General features: G+C 36.6%; 1 protein-coding gene across 5 annotated transcripts in view; it reads left to right on the top strand.

The window, feature by feature from the left end:
* The window catches only part of ZFPM2 (zinc finger protein, FOG family member 2), a 308,184-nt gene that overhangs the window by 129,236 nt on the left and 159,769 nt on the right, over positions 1–19,179 (top strand). For all 5 annotated transcript variants that reach the window (XM_068182964.1, XM_068182969.1, XM_068182965.1 and 2 more), the window contains one exon: positions 17,770–17,888. In XM_068182964.1, coding sequence (XP_068039065.1) covers positions 17,770–17,888 — 119 coding nt within the window. The remainder of the gene's footprint in view (positions 1–17,769; positions 17,889–19,179) is intronic.

Raw genomic sequence — 19,179 nt, 5'->3', positions numbered from 1 at the left:
TTCTACTCCTGGAAATATTTTACAATTCTCTTCTGTAAAAACAAAACAAAACAAAAAAAAAAAAAAAAAAAAAAAAAAGAGGGGAACAAAGGGACAAGGACTACTATAGGTAGTTACCCTCATCTTATACATGCTTTTGTATCATTAAAAGGAGTATGATACAGCAACTGGAAGATTATAACTTCTCTTAGCTTCAAGCAGATAGTGCCAGGAAAGTGAACAGAAACATGATATGCTGAGTCTAATTTATCATACTGTTTTTCCACCTATGAAGCCTGAAACAGTGAAGTGTTTAGCTTGAAATACTGATCAAATTTGCTGTTTTCTAGAGGATGTCTTTTAGGTTTTGTGGAATGGAGTAAGAATGAAAGAGCTGTTAAGCTGTCAGTAGCTTTTAGCTATTGGCATCCTGAACTCCTGGAGAAAATGAAAACAAACCAACCACTTTTTTTGCACAAAAATCATAAGCACTTTCCTCCAGAAAATTTTATTTAAAAAGCTGCAATAGTATCCTAGTTTGGACAAACATTTTATAGTTATGAAGAAATTTCAGTGATCTGAAAATCAAAATATGCTTTCAAAAATTTTATTTTTGTAACTTTGAAATGTTCTAGTGTAGTGAATTTTTGTGTATGTTTGAAATTGCCATTCATTTCCTCTACGTTTTTTCTCCAGAGTCCACAATTTATCACCCTATCATATTCCAGAGAAAAATCACTGCAGAGTTGCACATTTGTCATGGCTTTCTGTTTTTTTCAAAAGAAGAACAGTAACTGTAAAAACTTGCTTTTGCATATTCAAAAAGGCCTTTGAAAACGTTTGTGCAAAGAAGGAAGTAACTGCAGAGAGTCATTTCAGATACTTCAGTTTTCAGTGGAAATGCATAAACTGCTGAGAGGGGGCTGAACTGGTGGTGGGGTGAACATTCTTTAGAAACAGTACAAAATTACACTGAAACCTTATGTTGAACATGCAGGGCCTAGCTGCAGAAACCTGCTGAGGTCAATTAAAATCTTGATATTAATTTTCATAGGTTTCAGATTAACCTCATCTTTATTTTGTGGAATTACATTATGATGGATTTCTTTTATCCTCAGGCTTACATGCTTCTGTCTTCACACTTATTGTTAAGTCTTCCAATAATGCTGGTTTTAATTTGGCATTCAAGTTCTATTCCTTCCTATGAGAAATATGTGTATAATACAAATAAAAGCCAGGAAATGGTTGCCTGAAGATGGTGTTCTAAAGAAGAAAAGGTTGTCTGAAGAAATGCTCTAAAATGCTGGGTTTTGTTTGATGGAAATATGTTTTAGTTTGACTCTAAACTATTTAAATAAACATTCTTTATGAAATAAAAAGTGGTTGGTGTGATAGTTTGTGATCTTTTTCTCAAATCATCCATCCGTGTTGATCTTTTTTCTGTTCTGTCTACTATTGTTGATAATCTTGAATATTTCTGGATCTGAGCTTCTGAATGCCAGACTCTTTTAGGTTCTGTCTCTGAGAAAATACTAACTGGTCTTATCTATGGCACATCATTATACTGCATTATTTTATCCTTGTAATGCATTGGTATAGTTTTAATATTACATAAAATGTGACTAGATTCCAGCATTGGTGTAGCTGTATCTGTAAAGCTACATGGTCCCAAAAACTTGTGAAACTCATTTTTTTTGCATTTCTCCATGAATCCACAGTGTAATGAAATGTATCAGTCTGAGGATAAGTTATGGGTTTGGATTTTTTTCATGATATATCTGGCAAGATAGCTCTGAATCAAATGAATAAATCAAGACTGTTTTTAGCCCTCCGATTCTGTGTGCTTAGATGTCTGTGGCTGATCAAGAGCAGTGTGCCAGGAATCAGGATTCTCACTGTGCCATCTCCCAGTCGATGCAGTCTGTATCCCTTGAACACTAAAAGGAAAATCACAATGAACCAATCACTCTCTTTCAAGCTCTGCCTATACAGGTTGGTATTAAAGTGGCAGGAAAATGTGTGCCAAAAATACACCATAGAACAGTACTGTCAAACTTGGGAGTGAAGAGAGGTATGTGAACAAAGCTGTAGGCAAAAAAGGAACCTTTATGTTAGCCTCTCCAGTTAGAATTCTTCCCATAAAGTCAGGCATGTGGACTGGCCAACTGCCCTGGGGGATAATTTAGGCAATTTGGAAGACCTAATTCAAAGTGTTTAAAGTAATGGCACTGAGAATTGTCTGCTACTAGCATTGCAATATTGTTCTATACAATAATCATCTGTTTAATCAGATTACAAACGAAAACATTCACTGCCTGTGTACCTGTGTCCAGAGGAGTTTTTGTAGCCCATTCTTATGTGCATCTTTTCCGTCATTCAGATTGTCATGTTATTTTGTAACCATGGAGAAGCAGGGAGGGATGCCTGTTGGTCGAATTTAGATTTCTCCGGCTGAGTGCAAACCAATTTTTGAGAAAAATGAGAAAACATTTCTTAATGTAAATTGTACTGTCACTCCCTTATATCATCAGTGCAAAATGGATTTCTTTCCAGATCATCTGAACTGTATAATTAGCATATTGTTAAAGCATAGGTTTGGGTGTGCAATATTGTATACATTTGCAGTGGCTCAAGAAAAAATGCAATTGCATCAAAGAAACTAATAATTGGTCAAATAATAAAAGTTGGTTTTTGTTTTTTTTTTTTTTTTTAACTGAGGCATCTTATAACAGCTTTACTGTATTTTTCTCTAAAATTATTCTTTGCAATTTTTTTAATCTATCTGTGTTTTGAGTAGGAATGTTTGACGGGAAATGTAAATAACCATTGCTTCTAAAATGGTATAGCCCTTCTGAATGGGATGACCCATTTTATGAAGAGGATAGGATTTCAAGTCTATCATGAGTTCCAGAAATATTGTGTATGATTTTGGTACTGTGCTCCCTGTTGACTTAACAATCTCTTTTCCATAATTTTCTTATATTTCTCATATTTTCCTACTGTTTTGTTTTACAAAGGTAGGGATTAATTTGATGTAAGTTGTCTGGCAGTCACAGTGCACTTTTCATTGCTATTTTATTATTATTTATATGCTTTAGACTTCAGAATTATCCATATGCTATATTGCCCAGTAACATTTAAAAAATACAATATGGTTGCTGAGTTTAATTCATTTATCTTGCCTGGGTATTTGGAGCATGTATAAAATGTAACTTCTCCATCATGTCATAAAAAGTTATGGCACTCCTAGGATCATGAATTCAAGAAACATGACATAATAGACTGGCAAATATGGCCTTGTGTCTTCTGATGATGATCCAAATCCACCCACTTATCTTGATCTGCCTATATTGTTAACAACATGAGTTGTCATACAACTAATTTTTCATTTTAACTGTTCTTTATGTACAGTGCAGTGTAGAATTTACTTTTTATTGCCTTTTGGAGGGAAGTATCATACCTCTCAGTGAAATAATGGTTTTGTCAGACACTGGTATCTTTATTGTGTAGTGCTTTTAAATTCTACACTATTTATACCAAGCTCTCGTGGTGTAGGACAGGTGAGATGCGATGCCTCTGTTTCTCCCTGAGAATACTTAAAGCTTTCTAGATACTGAAGTGTGCTGTTGATATGGTAGTTGTGTGTTCTGTGTTGTAGCTTTCAAAGAGAATTATTTTGTTCTTCTAAGTACTCTATGAAAGTACAAAATGTAAGCAGCCACTAGAAAGGACTGACAAACCTAAAGCTTCTACTTACAGTATTTGTATTTATTTGCCTGCTTCTTCCTATCATAATTATACTCATTCAAAAGTGCAGACATTGATTTTCTGTTGGGGGTTTTATTTCACTTGTGCATGACAAGGAGGAACAGCAATTTTATTGCATACAGTGCTAGTGTTTTGTTGCCAGGAGTTGCTTAAATGGGTGATTGTGAAAGAAGTCAAAGAATGATGCATGACTGTAAAACTCTTTGGATCCAAGAAGGTAAAAACAGATGACACATTTGTCCTGGAATGGCACTGAAGAGTCAGCTACCACTCAAATTGAAATTATTTTAATTGTTATGAGTATTTCTAGGAAGATGACAATAAATTAGAAAAAGTGTTCTCTGTGTACTTTGGTGGCAAGTAACAAGGGAATAAATGGTTTGCTTTCTCATGTTACCTAGAATATTTTGGAACAAATGAACTCAACATTTCAAAGGGTTTGCTATTTTGTTAAGTGTATCTAAAAGATATAAAGCAATATATAAACAAATATTTTCTCACCTACCTAAACTTTTGATGGTAATAATTTCAAGAGTGAAAGCATTCAATGTTTGAATTTAGGTAAATTCCAAAATCAAATTAAAACAAAAACCCCAACCATCAATTACTATATTTGAAACCAGTCTTTCTCTTCAGTTATCTTTTCCTGTTAGTTAGAGAGTACAGGGTCTGAGCTTTGTTTAACTGCTCCAAAAAGTGATATGGAGTACATATCAGAAAAATAATCAATTGCCACTTGCAAGCCTACTTGCCAGAGACAAAAAAGATGCAGAATATTTGAAAAGGGCATTCCTTTCAGAATGCCAAGGTACGTTATTTTTTTGCTGTATGGATTACTGCATCATGTAGAAGCTGTTGGTTTCTACTGACACAGATCCTTTTGTCCTAGATACTATACTCTGTAGATAAATAAATTCCTGTCTATCTATTTTACATTTTTATACGTATGTCTATATATGCAAACACAGTTACAGTCCCCACTCTGTATTGCATGCTATTTAAAAAGACAGGTCAATAAAAGGTGGGAGAAAGGAATTATTATTACTTCCAGTGTTACAGAGAGATTATGAGTGATATTAGATCTCTCAAAGGAGGTAGGCTTAGATCCAATTTACCAAGCCCAGATCTTTCAAAGATTATAACTAAAATGTTTGTTGCAAGACTGGCCTTCTCTAAAAGTCTGTGCATCTTCTTTATTTGATAGATCCTTGGAACTGGTTTTATGATATGCTTGGGAAAATACTCACAAAGACTTGAGCTACTTGTTTGTACTTTAGTACTGGCTTTTGAATATCTGTCTCTCCTTTAAGAAAGTAATTTTAGGTATTTTTTAATTGGTTGTCAAGAGGAGAAGATAGCATAAGCATATAGAAAGTATCAAAACATATGGCTATATTTGGCACAGTGGAAGACTTCATAAGCTGTGTGGGTTTATTTATACGTATATTCTCACATATGAGTAAGTTAAGGTGCTAATGTTACAACTCAGCCATAAAGATTTTTTTAATATGAAATTATCTTATTGATTTAGAATTCTGACATACTTACAAAGGTTTACAAAAAATGTGAAAAAATGTAAAACTTGTATAGAGCATAGTATGCAAATTTCCTCCAGGTACCGTATTATTTCCTCCAATACTTTCATGTTAATTCACTTTAAATCAGTATGAAGTTTACGAACATGGAGTTTTCTTTTATTTCATTGTGACCTTAATGCTTCTGCTGTAACTTGAAAGTTTCTAGTTTCAGCTTAGGCTTGACTGGCAGATGGTCTGTGATCAATAGGGGGGAGACAGAAAGTTATAAATCAGTTGTGTGAGGGAGATCATATGTGCCTTACTGCTCGTGTCTTTTCTGACATTTGCTTCTGGACATTGTTGGAGGCAGTCACTGAGAGCTTGGGTATGACACAGTACTGAGGAGGAGGACTGAGGGCAACAGTGGGAGGGTAATTGGCAGCTGAAATGTCAAGAAAGCAGTGTCCAGGGGACAGGAGATGGGTAGGAAGCTGGCTTTTATAGAGAGGTCCTGGAATATAAAAAAAGGGTGGTCCCAGATCCTGCATGGAGGTTCAAGGTCTTTCAGATGCTGAAAAGCTTGCTTTTTTTAACCACTAACTGCAACAGTGGTTATGTAAAAGTAGGATTTGTTTTAAGCTAATGCATTGTGTGTCCTGTTAATGTACTTTTTTAATTGAGATGAAAACATATGGAAAACAACCTGGGAGAATCAAGCTGTCTTTCTCCAAGATTCCCTTTTCAGCAAATTGTCTGTGCCTATTGAAAAGGAATTGTTGAATTGAAAAGTATTTATGTACATCAAAGGAATCATCACAGTTAAAACAGAAATTTTCTCTTTGCATTGATGCATGTGATTTTTTTTTAATGGGGAGTAGAGAGGAGCCAATGTTTTTCGGGGAATTTTTATACTATTACACATGATTTTGTAAAGTGCTGATTTTATTATCAGGGGAATAAAGATTCCAAACTGCATCTTTTTCAATATGATCATTTCATATGTACTTATCTTTTTTAACTCTATATATTTAATAATAGGCTATGCTTCTTATATTCTTACAGTAAGTCACTATTGCAGGATAATAAGAAGCTGTTAAAAATTGACATTAATATTTTTTAGACATCCTAATATAGGGGCAGTTTTAAGGCTTCAATGACAAAATAATTCTGTAGCCCAGATATATTTTGAATTATAATTCTTTAGATCACTGCTGACACTTTCATGGCTATGTTTTGCCAGAAATACTTTCCTATTTCTTCAAAATAATGAGTTTATTTTAAGTATTGTGTTTTCAGAAGCAGTGATTGCAACTGTCAGGGGAAGTTAGGGCTCCGGTCAGTAGCACTGACTTCCTCTGAGACCCTGAATTTCTTATTTAGGCTGAAATTTCTAGTAAGGCCATGGAGTATGTGGACTTGTTCTCAGTCATGGTTTACAGAGGTAAAGTCTAAGCTGTGAAGAGTCAGTCTCAAGAGGTTATTCTTCAGGAGAAAGATAGTCTATCTCCATCCTACTACCACAGAACATGTGCCAGTGGTGGCTCTTTCTCAGGCTCCCCAGTCACTGCATCTGTCCAAGCAGCAATGGGGTGTTCAAAGCCTGCACTTGTAAAAGGGAGGGTGGTAAGGCAAAGTGATTTGGGATATGCCTTACACACATGATGTCCCTGAGACTTACTCATATGAAGGTCAAGATCATTCCTGTACAGAAGGCTGCCACAAGACCAGTATTCTACTTAAGTCTTATGTAAGCCTCAGAGTAGGATTTAGGCAGTGCACAGGACTGTGCTCAATCTCTGTTCAAGGGTTTATTTCTCTCTTAAGTTACAAGTCTGCTGTATAAGTGAGCATCACTCTTTATATCGGCTTCAAAGTCTGGGCTATGCTAAGATGTAGGTGCATGTGGAAGCAGTGTGATAGTCCAGGCTGAGGCAGTGAAGGGTGCTCTGGTGCATGTCCAAAAGCAGCAGTCAGTTCCTGTCTGGCACCGTGTTAAAAAGCGGTGCTGGTCACTGCTGGTACTTGATCACAGAAGATGTAGATAAGCACCTAACTCATGAGTGCTGGAGCAGTACAGAGCCATGTGTCTGTTATGCATGGCCATTCTCAGCAAGTGCAAAGGAATTATTACTTTGAATCTTGATATTGTGCATTATAGTTATACTACATTTATCTCTATTTATAATAATGTTGCTTTTCATGTAAATTGCATTTATAATGGATGTGACTATATATTGCATGCATGCAGTGGAGCATAGCATTCAATCTCCCTTTGTCCCCGTCTCCCTCTCACTTTGCTAATCTCAACAATAACTAGATCTTTTTGATGGTTACACTAAATGCTGATAAATTGGAGTCTTTACTGAGGTTTTTGTCTTGTCCTTTGTACTCTCAGAATTTTGCTGGAAACATTGAAAGAAAATAGGAAAATAATTTTAAAGCATCTGCTTCTTTTGCAAGACATTTGGGCAGTTTGGCTCACATACTTGTAGCTGGATATTGGTGTCTAAGCAGTGGCTTCATAGCTCTGAGTATGCATATCTGATAGAAAGCAAATAACTTATCTGCTGTTACACAAATGAGAGATGAAAAAGGATCCTTCTATCTCTAAGTATAAGTACTGTAAACTGAGAAGACACTGCAGATATGGTCACAGATGATCTCATTGCTTTGCTTTTAGAGTAAAAAAGAATACTTTTCAAAACATTTTTTCTCATGTAATATATTTAATTACATAAATATGAATACATCAGTCTTCATACTAAGTTAACTTCAGTAGCTTTTTGCATTCACTGGCAACACAGGCTGCATTGAAATTTTTCATTTTTTCCAAGTAAAAAAGAGATCCAACAATTGGGTAAACATGCAAATATCTATGATTTATTTTATATAATTATCATATATACTTATGTAAATAATATGATAAAAAAAAAAGTGAACATCTTCCAGCTAAAAGGATTCCAAAAAGTCCTAGGGAAAGATTGATGTAGGTGATGGTGAAATGTTTGATTTTCTCCCATGCAGAATAACATCTATTTCAGAAAAAAAACTTCAGTCTGAGTTATGTAAGCTGTATTTTCAGTTGTGGCCATTTTCTATTGTTTTACATACAGTGCTTCATAAACCTCTAAGTGTATTCAGCTATATGAAGCAAAGAAAAAGCAGACAGACTCAGAACTGAAATGGTTTTGCATATATCGAGGAGAATCTGCACACAAAGGGACATTTATCAGGGGCTACTGTTCCTCTGCTGAGGAAGGGAGCATACCCAGGAGTATCCAGAAACAGATGATGATCTTATCAGGAAAACCTTCTTCAGTAATATCGTCAGCCTGCTCTTGCCAAGTCTGGCATTTCAGTGTCCTGTGTATTCATGATGGAGAGAAAGGGAGCAAAGCTGTGCAAGCTACAAGTAGCGGGGATGAAGAACCTGCTCAGCCGGCTGGGTCTGTGCAGTGTTACAGTATAACGGGGAGTCATGTTTGCCACTATGCACTGTCCATGTGAGAATGCAGTTTGCACTATTTCTCTCATAGAGAACTGCAGTTAGGGCTCTTTAGCTACACTGGTTGTCTTTGGGGATTTTTTGTTCTGTATTTTTGCAAGTACTTCTACTCCAGGTTTACCTCAACATATGGAGGCAGTAACAAACCTCTTGAACTTCGCAAAGATGGGAAACTACTGAGAAAAACAAAACCAAAAAATTCTTTTCTTCTTTTATGAGATGTGGAGTTAGAAGACAGAGGGGTAAATTGTCCTTGTAGTTAGTAGACTTGAAAACTAAAGATCTTTTCTTCTTATTTCATTTAAGGATCAGGATTTTGCCATGATGACCGGGTTTATTTTGCCTCTATCTGTAGACTAGATGCTGATATAAACACAGTATTTGCTCTATTATATGGAACGTGACTGAAGCAAGTGAACAAACCTTTGGCATTGTTAGCATATCTTGAGTAAATATATTTTTCTTTTTACTTCTGTCTCTTTTTTTTTTCTTTGAGCACGTTTCTGTAAGTTTAGTGAAGCAGTCCAAATAAAGGAAAAGTCTATAGACATGTGTAAAAATCTAAAAAGCTAATCCAATTCTAGCAACCATTTCATTAGGTACTCCTTCCTTTCTGACTTTGGGGAAAAAACAGTACTTTTAATTCACCTTAAACCATAAAAATTATTTTGATGGCATATGTGATGAAAAATTATTATTTAGTTTGCCGTTTCCATTTCTTTAGTAGCTACTCAATTTATGCGCTATTAACATTTATTCAATTAATTGCCCTCCCTTCCAGTTCCCCCCAAATGTAGAATTAGCATTGTCATTTCAAATTGGTGCAGATAGTGTTCACCACCATAGGTCTGTGTTTTTCTAATCTGGGGTATGATCCTGTAGTCCTAAATTCCGTAGATTACAGGAGTGTGAGGTACTATAAGAAGGTAACTTTTTTCTTTTATGTAAGTAACTGAATACAAATAGAGTGCTAAAAATCTCAAATCTGTCTACAAACAGAGAATTTTTGAAGTGTCAGTCACTTCTTTTGACACTATAGTCTCTGAATACTATGCTTGTGCTGCAAAACATAGTGCACATTTGCATCAAGGAAGTTAGCTGTGTATTTCAGTTGTAAATTTGAAGCAGTTTGTGCACCCATACCCAAGGTCACATCAACCAGTCAGTGTCATGGGCGTAGCTGGAGCCTGGTGTAAACTAGATAACCAATAATGAAACTTTTTCCCAAAAAAGTTTTATGGTGCACATGGTGATGTGGCTATTTGGATGTAGAGAAAGGGTTTGACCAAATGTCAGGTGAAATCACATCTCTGGGTGCAGTGTAGACACACTTCAGTTTTTCTGTTTAGCCAGAATTCAGCTAGCAATGAGATATTAGAATAAATAGATTTTATTTTGGTGGTTTAGCTTATGAATTAAGCACTGTAGTAACACAGATGCTTTGGCTAGAAAATAGTAGTGTTTGCATTCTAATTCTAAATGGGAATTCATGCACTTCTCTTGTGTTTCAGATTTGGAGATAGATGGTCTTCTCTCACTTTGGCAAGTTTTCTACATCCCAATTTTCTTGAATATCTTATGATCCTCTTTGTCCAGGTGCTGTCTTTGTGTCCTGATCAAACCCAACTTGAGTCTTCAGATGCTTGTTTCTCTAGGCTTCCTCTCTCTTGCTTTGTTTCTTAAATTTATTTCTGCCCTCTCCCTCCCTACCCCATCCTTCTGTGATCTTCTTTTCTCTGAAAATCTTTGCCTAGGCTTTCCCTATCCTCACTTTCACAATATTTGTTCCTTCCCTTTATTGCCTGATGTAGGACAGTGCTATTGCAGATAAGGATAGCACCTGCACTCTCTGCCATTTTGCAGCACTAGCAGCAGGTAGAAGAGATAAAGAAACTCTGCTTCTGACTTTCAGGGCTCTAAAGAAAGGTAGGGAGCAGCAAGTTTTTTTTATTATAGAAAACGGAGAAGGCTTTCCATTTGTCATCCTTACCTAGAGTGCACAGCTGCCCTGTGGGAGTATTGTCAAGATGCAGCAACGTTAGGCAGCTGAGTTAGGCAGGAAGCAGCTTGTAGCAGCTTCTCCCGCATGGTCTTTGCTATCAAGACCTGCTTCTAAGCAAAGGCAAAAGAGATCAGTAGGATAGAGCTATAAGTACCTTTGGCCTATTCTTGTGTCTTATGGCTGAGGTTTGGTTAAGTGGGATGTATACAGGAAGGATCAGGGCTGGGGGAAGGAGTTACTGGTGGGTGGCAATAACTTCAGAAAAGAAAAAAGGCTGCTATATTCAGAAGCCCTCCACCACCTCAGTGGCAGCAGAATAGCAACTCTCCCTCCAGGGTGACTCCAATCCAGAGCTGTTTTCTCAGTTTTCAGTCCTGAATCTGTTCCTCCTTCAATCTTTCCTATCCTAACACTGTCCTACCCCCTCCTTTAGGAAGCAGAATTAAGTTTTACCTTTGCTTGTGGACAACCTAAATAACCTCTGGTTTTGCCAGGACTCCTGAGAATGCCATTTTTGTAGCAAAGCAAACGATAAAATTACTTTCAAAGTTTGACTGTAATTTAGTCCATTATTGCTTGTACTCAGTGTGAATTTCTCTCGTATGTATGTGTCTTCCTAGAAAGATAACTATAATTTTTGAATCCCCCAGTAGACTTGTAGTGCTGTAAATCAGACTGTACCCTAACACCGCCCAGGTCGTTTCGCTCTGGAGTCAGTGCACTGACTGCAGAATGCGTACAGTATTGTCCACTATGAGGATTAGGTAACATGATGTATTAAATCCCTAACAAACACAGTAATGTGAGGTGCTTTGCCATTTTCAGAGATTTTTAAATTGAAGGTGGTGAGATGCTGGAACAGGTTGCCCAGAGAGGTGGTAGATGTCCCATCCCTAGAAACATTCAAGGTCAGGTTGAACAGGGCTCTGAATTACCTGATCTAATTGAAGATGACCTTTCTTGGTGGAGGAAGCTGGGACTAGATTACCTTTAAGGGTCTCTTCCAACCCTATTCAAAAATCTAATATATGATTCTATGAATTGTCTGTTACCTAATATTCTTCCACAATAACAGAGGCAAGCATCTAGTCAGTGCTGGAAGAGGATTTGTTCATTCATTCAATCATTCATTAATTCATTCATCATGAAATGCCATAGCACAGCATATTTTGGGTTACTGCCTCAGAGTCACAGTTATTGTTTCTGGATTTTGGACTATTGAATGAGTCCTGTGGAAAGGGAATGTTTTACCATTTCCATTATGTTATCTTTTCCAGTGCAATTACCAGCTAATTCAAAGCTCTTTGTGTTAAGCTAATAGCTTTTGACTCTCTGCTGTCAGCCACTCCTCTTTGTGCACTTTTCATATGGTTTACCAGTTCCCTTACCACTTACCTATGAAGAACATTTATTTTTTCTCTGAGTAGAGGCTCATCATAGACAAATCATTAAATGGAACATCAAAAAGATCCCATCTGTTAGAGTTGCATATGGGTAAGATCACAATTATCGAAAGCCTCTTTTTTTTCCCTTATGCTTATCCGTACAATAAATGTAGTTGTCAGCAGGATAAGTTCACGCATCGGATAAGGTCACAATTTCATTTAGTGACAACTTCCAACAGCGTGAACTTACAAGGTTCGATTTATTAAAGAGTCAGAAGGGATAAGATCACTGCATGGCCAGCCTGATTTATCAGGGTTTGACTGGAGTACTTGAATAGAGAATGTCGTATTTCAAGTTTATGTTCAAAACTGTAGTTTAGTGTGTGTTATGTCTCAGAGACTTGAAAATTGAGGGAGGAGAATTTACAGGAAGTATCTCAATAATGTAGTTTATATCTGCCAAACAAGTGTGTGAGCATTGAATATTGGAGCTACCTTATTAAGAATCACAGAAGTGGAAATGGGATAGTTCTCCACTATCAGTGAATTGCAATGTGCAGACCTACACATATTATTTTGTTATAATTCCATTATAACCATTATAAACCATTTGGCAATCACCAGCCAAATATTAATTGAAGATTCTTCCTGTGCATATAGGATGGCAGGCAGATATTGGGTTCTGGGTGGTTCTCAGTTTTAAAAACTGAGAGTGTTTTTAACTAGCTCGCTCTGACTTCAGAGCAGTCCTTGTTTGAAACTACAACATACACAATTTCTCTGCCATGCAGAAATACTCATTAGAGAGCCAGGTGGCTGTGGAATGGAAATATGCAAAGAAGGAGCCATTTGCTTGTGGAAATTGGTAGAGCCCCATGTCAAATAACCAGTCTCTAATTGTAGCAGAGGAAGAGCTTACTCATTGTTTTGAACTGACTCCACTTAGAAAGCTATTTTCAATAAAAAACAAAACAAAACAAAACAAAACAAAAACAAAACTACTGCCCAAAGCTATCAGTGACTTACTTAGAAGTGTTAAATGCATATGAATCTGGATACAGTTATTTCTGAATGTAGTTCTTATGTCCCACAAAAGCTGTTCATCATTCACCTTCAGATATATACTCCTTTGTTTCTTACTCCAGAATGCAGGTAGATGGATTAAACCAGTATTATTTTGTTTCAGAAATACTATATATAGTTGAAGTTTTCTGGTAGTCAGACTGTGGTCAAATTATGTTAAGGGCCAAAAGCTCCTGTTGGATTCCACTGTACTCTATGTTTTGTAGAGAGTTTTTTTAAATGATCCTGATTGTGCTGTAAAAGAACACAAAGCTAGACTGACCTCTCTACCTTCTGTTTAATGAAAGCCCTGCGTGGCATGCCTGAAACAATATATGCATGTATGAAAAGAATCCTAAATTGAGTCCTTTCATTCTGGTTTCCTAGCCACCAAGGTGGCCTAATATCTTAAAAGCCATGGGATGTTTTATAGCTGTACTAGTGAGTCATGACTTGAGGCTTCTTTTACAGTGCAGCTATCATAAGTCTTTGAGTAATCACAGACTTTAAAAGTATGCTACATCAACAAGATAAGAGAAACAGCCCACAGCACTAACAGCATTATCTTTTACCAAAATTGATTAGCCCATACTATGTGTCTCAAATATTTTGTATAAACTTACTCAGCAAGCTGGGAATAAATGTGTTCCTGAAGAACAAGCTGGGGAAAAAAACCCAAAAAAACACTTGTTCCATAGCAAGGAAAGGGCAAGTAAATATCACTAAATGAAATGTCTCTTAAGTAATTTTTTTACCTTACTCACAAAAACTAAAAGCAGAGCATCACTTCCTCTCTACTTATATTTCTTAGTGCTGCTTCTGTCATACTTGCTGTCCTTCTCAATCGGAGAGCTGACAAGTCTGGGAGAGTAAAACTGCTTCTCTACTTTGCGTGGAAATTATGAGTATATCACATATTTTATTCCAGGGGTAGGAAGGAGTTCTGTTATAATTTGCTGTTATGTGAAGGAACTTGTATTCAGTACTGAGATGGTCTGTTGCGATTGCTGATTTTTTGAGGCTCCTAACAGTGTTTGGCACAGAATTTTCTGCTTCCTTAGCATTTGAGCATGGATTAAAGAAGGCTGCAGCAGTTTTTCATCCTTTCTTTTCTTTTCCTCCCCACATGTTGGAATTTCCATGGACAAGTATGTGTGAAGAGTCAGTACCAGCTGAGTCTTTACACTTCTTACTGTGAGTGGCGATACAGCAATGAAGTCTCAGATCCTCTTCCTTCTCCTGATGTAATCTGTGAAGATTCTGAGCAGTTGTACAGGGGATGGTAGCTGTAGAGAGCACTTCAGATTTACATCTGAACTTCCTCCGGGGCTGAAGAGGAAAATCTTGTCTTGCTGACACATTTTTCAAACCCTTTTAATTAAGAGTCACAGGGTGAGGTTCTCATTTTCCAGCAAACACCCTTGAAGTCACACATTACTTAGGGCCACAGGTATGGCATTTAAACCAACATCCCTGTGGGAAGTCAGCAGTGAGCAGGGGACAGCTGCAGTTACATCAAGTGGGAGACTGACCCCCTGTATGCTGCAGTTGTGGTACCATTCACCAAATAGGAAATTTCAGAGGAGAAAAGCATTGTAAATAAATGCAGAGAAGTTGCAGGTAGTGTTAATTATTTTCCTCTAAAAAACAAAGTTATTCAGATAAAAAAAAAATCTTTGCCAGGTACTAAATTGTTATGTGCTACACCTTGTATAAGCATAACCAGATTGTCTCATTTTGCCTAAAAACACAAGCAGATTGCCCTTCCAAATTCTGACATTCACCCATAGCATTAAAATGGCTGCTAGTCATGGTGACAAGAGAGAAATGTATCTTTTTTGGAGAACTGCAATGAAGAGGAACAGAAAGGTTTTGCAGCAAAACATTTTGTTACCCTGTCTGCAATCTACTTCTCTTTTATGGTGTTCTAAGTGGGTGGGGAAACACAGCAGTTTCAGTACAATTCAGCATGATGTTCCCCATAGGCAGTACATTTCAAAGTATTCATATATATTGAATATTGCCTGCACTACATCTTGGAACTGTAACAAAAGAGAATAAGAGAGAGAATCCATAGTACCTTATTTAATTGTCAACAGAAGAGAAAAATTATATTTGGAAAAAAAAATGCTTGTTCTTATGCTTGCCTCAAATCTGAACTACTTATCAGGTATAAGATTCATGTTATTAATTTTATTTAAAATATAATGTGTAATGATGTGTACCTTAAAACTTTGGTAGCTTTTTGGATATCAGTGGTTGATCTGCCCTAAGTTTGTCGTTCTTAATCCATTAAAAGACAGGCCTGCTTGTAAATCCACAGGTACAGATAAGGAGTCACTGTTTGACTGTGTCTGAACCCTTTTCAAATGAAAAATGTCAGTGGCAGAAAGGGAGGCTGAATTATTTTTTAAAAGGGTTTTCAAAGATTCTCATGATTCCTCTGGTATCAGTTAAATGTGACATGTCCATAGACATGGCTGTTTTTTAGTGTGTAAAAGCAAGCAAATGCTGCAGTTTTCATCTCTATGTAGAGAGAAAATGCTGCAGTAGGGCTAAGTGATAAACATGTTACTTTGCAATTTCTCTCTTCTATAATTAACATATAAAGAGATTTTTAAAGCTAATACAATTTGTAACAATGTGACTGTGAGAAGGAAAAAATGCTTTTATCATTGTTTGGAGTTTTTTTTTTCTGTTTGGAGACATACATGTCACATGTGTAAATTAGATATAATTAATCCATAAGCTTTCCTGCTCACATACTGCCTCTTAAAATGTCATAGCACTGTCATGATGAGGACTCAGCCACATACGGAGAAGCTTTTGTAAGCCAAAACAGCTCTATTTCCTAGATTTGTTCCAGTTTGCAGGAAGGATCTGATGCACAATTTTACGTAGAGTAGTTTTGTAATCTGCAACACTCAGAGGTGAAATTTAGATTTCTATGCTTGAAAATGGAAGCTGGAGCCAACTCTTCTCTTTGGAAGTTGGTCAAGATTAACCCCTGTGGACAAGTAAAAGCTTTGCAGCCTGACTGCAATGTAAATCCAGGCATCCAGGGGAATGTTTAGCTGGGGGAAGTCTGTGGAGGCTGCCTGTGAGCCAGGAGGAGTTACTCACTTCCTTCAGCCCAAGGTTCATTTCACAACAACCACCAGTTCTAAATCTGGGACAAATTGACTCCTTGCACAGTTGGGCTTTGCTCTGTTTGTGAAAAAGCACCATCCTTATTTGGGGTGGAGTTGTTGAGACGTGCTGATGCAAAAGACAAGAATCGCTGTTGCATCTGTTTGGAGTGGAAAGGGAGCAAGGGGCTTTAGCAGTCATTGAAAACAAATCATGAAAAAATAATGGATTTAGCGAAGTTGAGGTGAGCTCTGCTGCTCCTGAGAACAACAGATTTTTTGCTTACCTTCAGGAAGGGCAAAGCTTGGAAGTTCAAGAGCATGGAAAAAAGCAGTCAAATGTCTAACAGGAAAAGTACAGATCAGCCTGGCCTTCTTGCATTGTATCCCTATGAAAGTCTGAAACCAGAATTTATTTAGAAAATAGTGCTAGAAATTGTGTACATAAATATAACTGTTGCTGTATTTTTAAATGAAACATTTGGTCATTAAAAGTAGTCTTAGTGAAGAAACTGGTTTCAAAGAAGAGTTGTCCAGACTAGTTTTTTAATCTTGAAATAAAATGAAAAAAAATTGGGGTGAGAAAGGCGGTGACTGAATTTTATTTTTCACTCCATGAGAATGATGAATTGTGTTATTCTTTCTCTTTACTGAAAAATCCAGAAAAGTTAAGGTGAGCTAAAGCAAAAATTTATCTCTTAAGTGGTTAATTTTGAAGTCTTTGCTTTCAAAAATAAAATTTATTTAAAATAAAAATATATCATGCACTAAAAATCATTATGCACAAAAAAATCATAATACAGCTTTCCTATTGCTTTTACTAATTTTGTCTTATAACATTAAGCTAGCAATTAAAATTATTTTTTGTTTAATTCTGAAATGTTACTGCCTGTAAAATCTCAGTTCAAAATCCTTTTTGTAATTGCAGTAAATGCTTTTAGTAGTATCTTGGAGGTATTGTGAATTTTTTATGGCTGCATTCTGTTTTTCTCAAATTTTTAGTTGCTGCATGCTCCAAAATGTGATCTTGTGCATAAAATGCATCAAGGAGGTTAATGCACCAGGTGTGGCTGCTATTGGACTCTCTCTTTTCAGCTGTCATTTCCCCCTTCCTCAACATTTCTTAAGACTTCTTATGGAAAGCTGTTCTGAATAAAATTGCTTTCAAACTCTAATGTGTGTGAAAAGATGCAAGAAGGGAGTGGACTTTCTGAACCAAATTTGAATATAATTATAAAGGAAAAATGTTTCTTTTCCTTTTGCAGGATGACAAGATCAGTTGTTTTTCAGACAAGCATAATTAATTCTCATTATACTGGTCCTCAGAACATTGTGCGTATAAAACCAACACAAAGGGAGAGGTGGTTGTTGTCAAGGCATGAGTGAAAGTACTCTCAACACTGCTTGTTTTCTTTGTTTGCAGGAGAGTTGGAGGTGGTCCAGAAAGACGGGGAGCGCAAGATTCAGAGCCGGCAGCAGCTTCCGGTTGGAACAACATGGGGGCCTTTCACTGGGAAGATGGATCTGAATAATAACACCTTGGTATGTAGATGCTCCAGGACGCTTCGCTCTGTGATATTGTGTGTCATTCTTCAGGGAACAGCCTGAATTGCTCTGTGATATTGTGTGTCATTCTTCAGGGAACAGCCTGAATTGCTCCTCAGACAGAGCGTTTGAAAACAGGCATTATTAGCTTTAACGGACAGTGGTATTTGGCTATTTTCCAATTTGTTCATCTATGGCAACCATCCACATGAAGTTATTTGGAGCACAGGTTAATAGTGTTTAACTTGTTCTTTTACTGAAGGGAAATGTCACTTCCTTGTTTGCTGAACCAAGGTGTTGTGTTTCAGTAGTAATATCTCGGTTTTTTCGTGGCTTTTAAAATTTTTCTTAGTATTAATTGCTGAATACTTAATTTATATTAAAGAAAGGTATAAAGAATAAATAACTAAAATATTTTTAAATTATTAAAAATAATAATTTAAAGATTAAATTAATTAAATTTGCCTTAGTGTAATCATAAAATATATTCTCAATTAGCCTCATTTTTTATTCTGATTGCAGAAAGTATGTGGACCATTTTACTTAAAAGTAATGCTTTGCTGATCTCACTTCAGTGCACTGAAAATCATGTCATTTCTAGGTCTTCATTTCATCTTTGTTTGTGTTGGTTTTAAGTCTGAGCTTCAATATTATTTGTGTATAATTCAGATTAATTTTCTGAAAATATCAGGAAGGAAATAACTAATATCTCTTGAAAGGTTTAAAAAGTCTTGGAACATGCATTGTCCTGTGGGATACTTCTGAAGAACCATTATCTGCAGCTGGATCACTGTTTGCTATTACAGACCTTGCATTGAATGTATTTAGCATAAAGACATGTGGGATGGTGGCACGGGAGGGGATTACAGGCATTTTGGGTGCACACATCTGCACTGCAAATGGCGAAACTGAGATTCCCAGTGTTCCCCAGCACTGGGTATTTGTCCTGCCCTTGGAGGACCTGAAGAGAGTGAGGAGCTCTGGGACAGTGTGAGAGAGAGGTTATGTGGACAGGGGAGAAAAAGGGGGAAATTGATTTTCTTCAACTCCTCCTTGGAGAGCCTATGCCTATGTCATGGTGTTCTCTTTCTAAGGGTTACTGAATAGGATGCATGTTATTTTCTGTAAATATGCATATTAAAATTTGACTGAAACATTATTCTGTTATGAGTACATAATATAGTATAGTATAGATATAATGCATAGTACACATTTAAAACCTTACTGTTTTGTACTCTCTAGCGTAATTTATTCATCAAATGGTGCTAAGAAATGTTACAGAAAGTGG

The sequence above is a fragment of the Anomalospiza imberbis genome, chromosome 1 (genome assembly GCF_031753505.1).
Source record: "Anomalospiza imberbis isolate Cuckoo-Finch-1a 21T00152 chromosome 1, ASM3175350v1, whole genome shotgun sequence".
In the NCBI taxonomy this organism is placed as follows: Eukaryota; Metazoa; Chordata; class Aves; order Passeriformes; family Viduidae; genus Anomalospiza; species Anomalospiza imberbis.
Note: the sequence above shows the minus strand (reverse complement) of the source record. Positions and strands in the feature narration are given on the sequence as shown.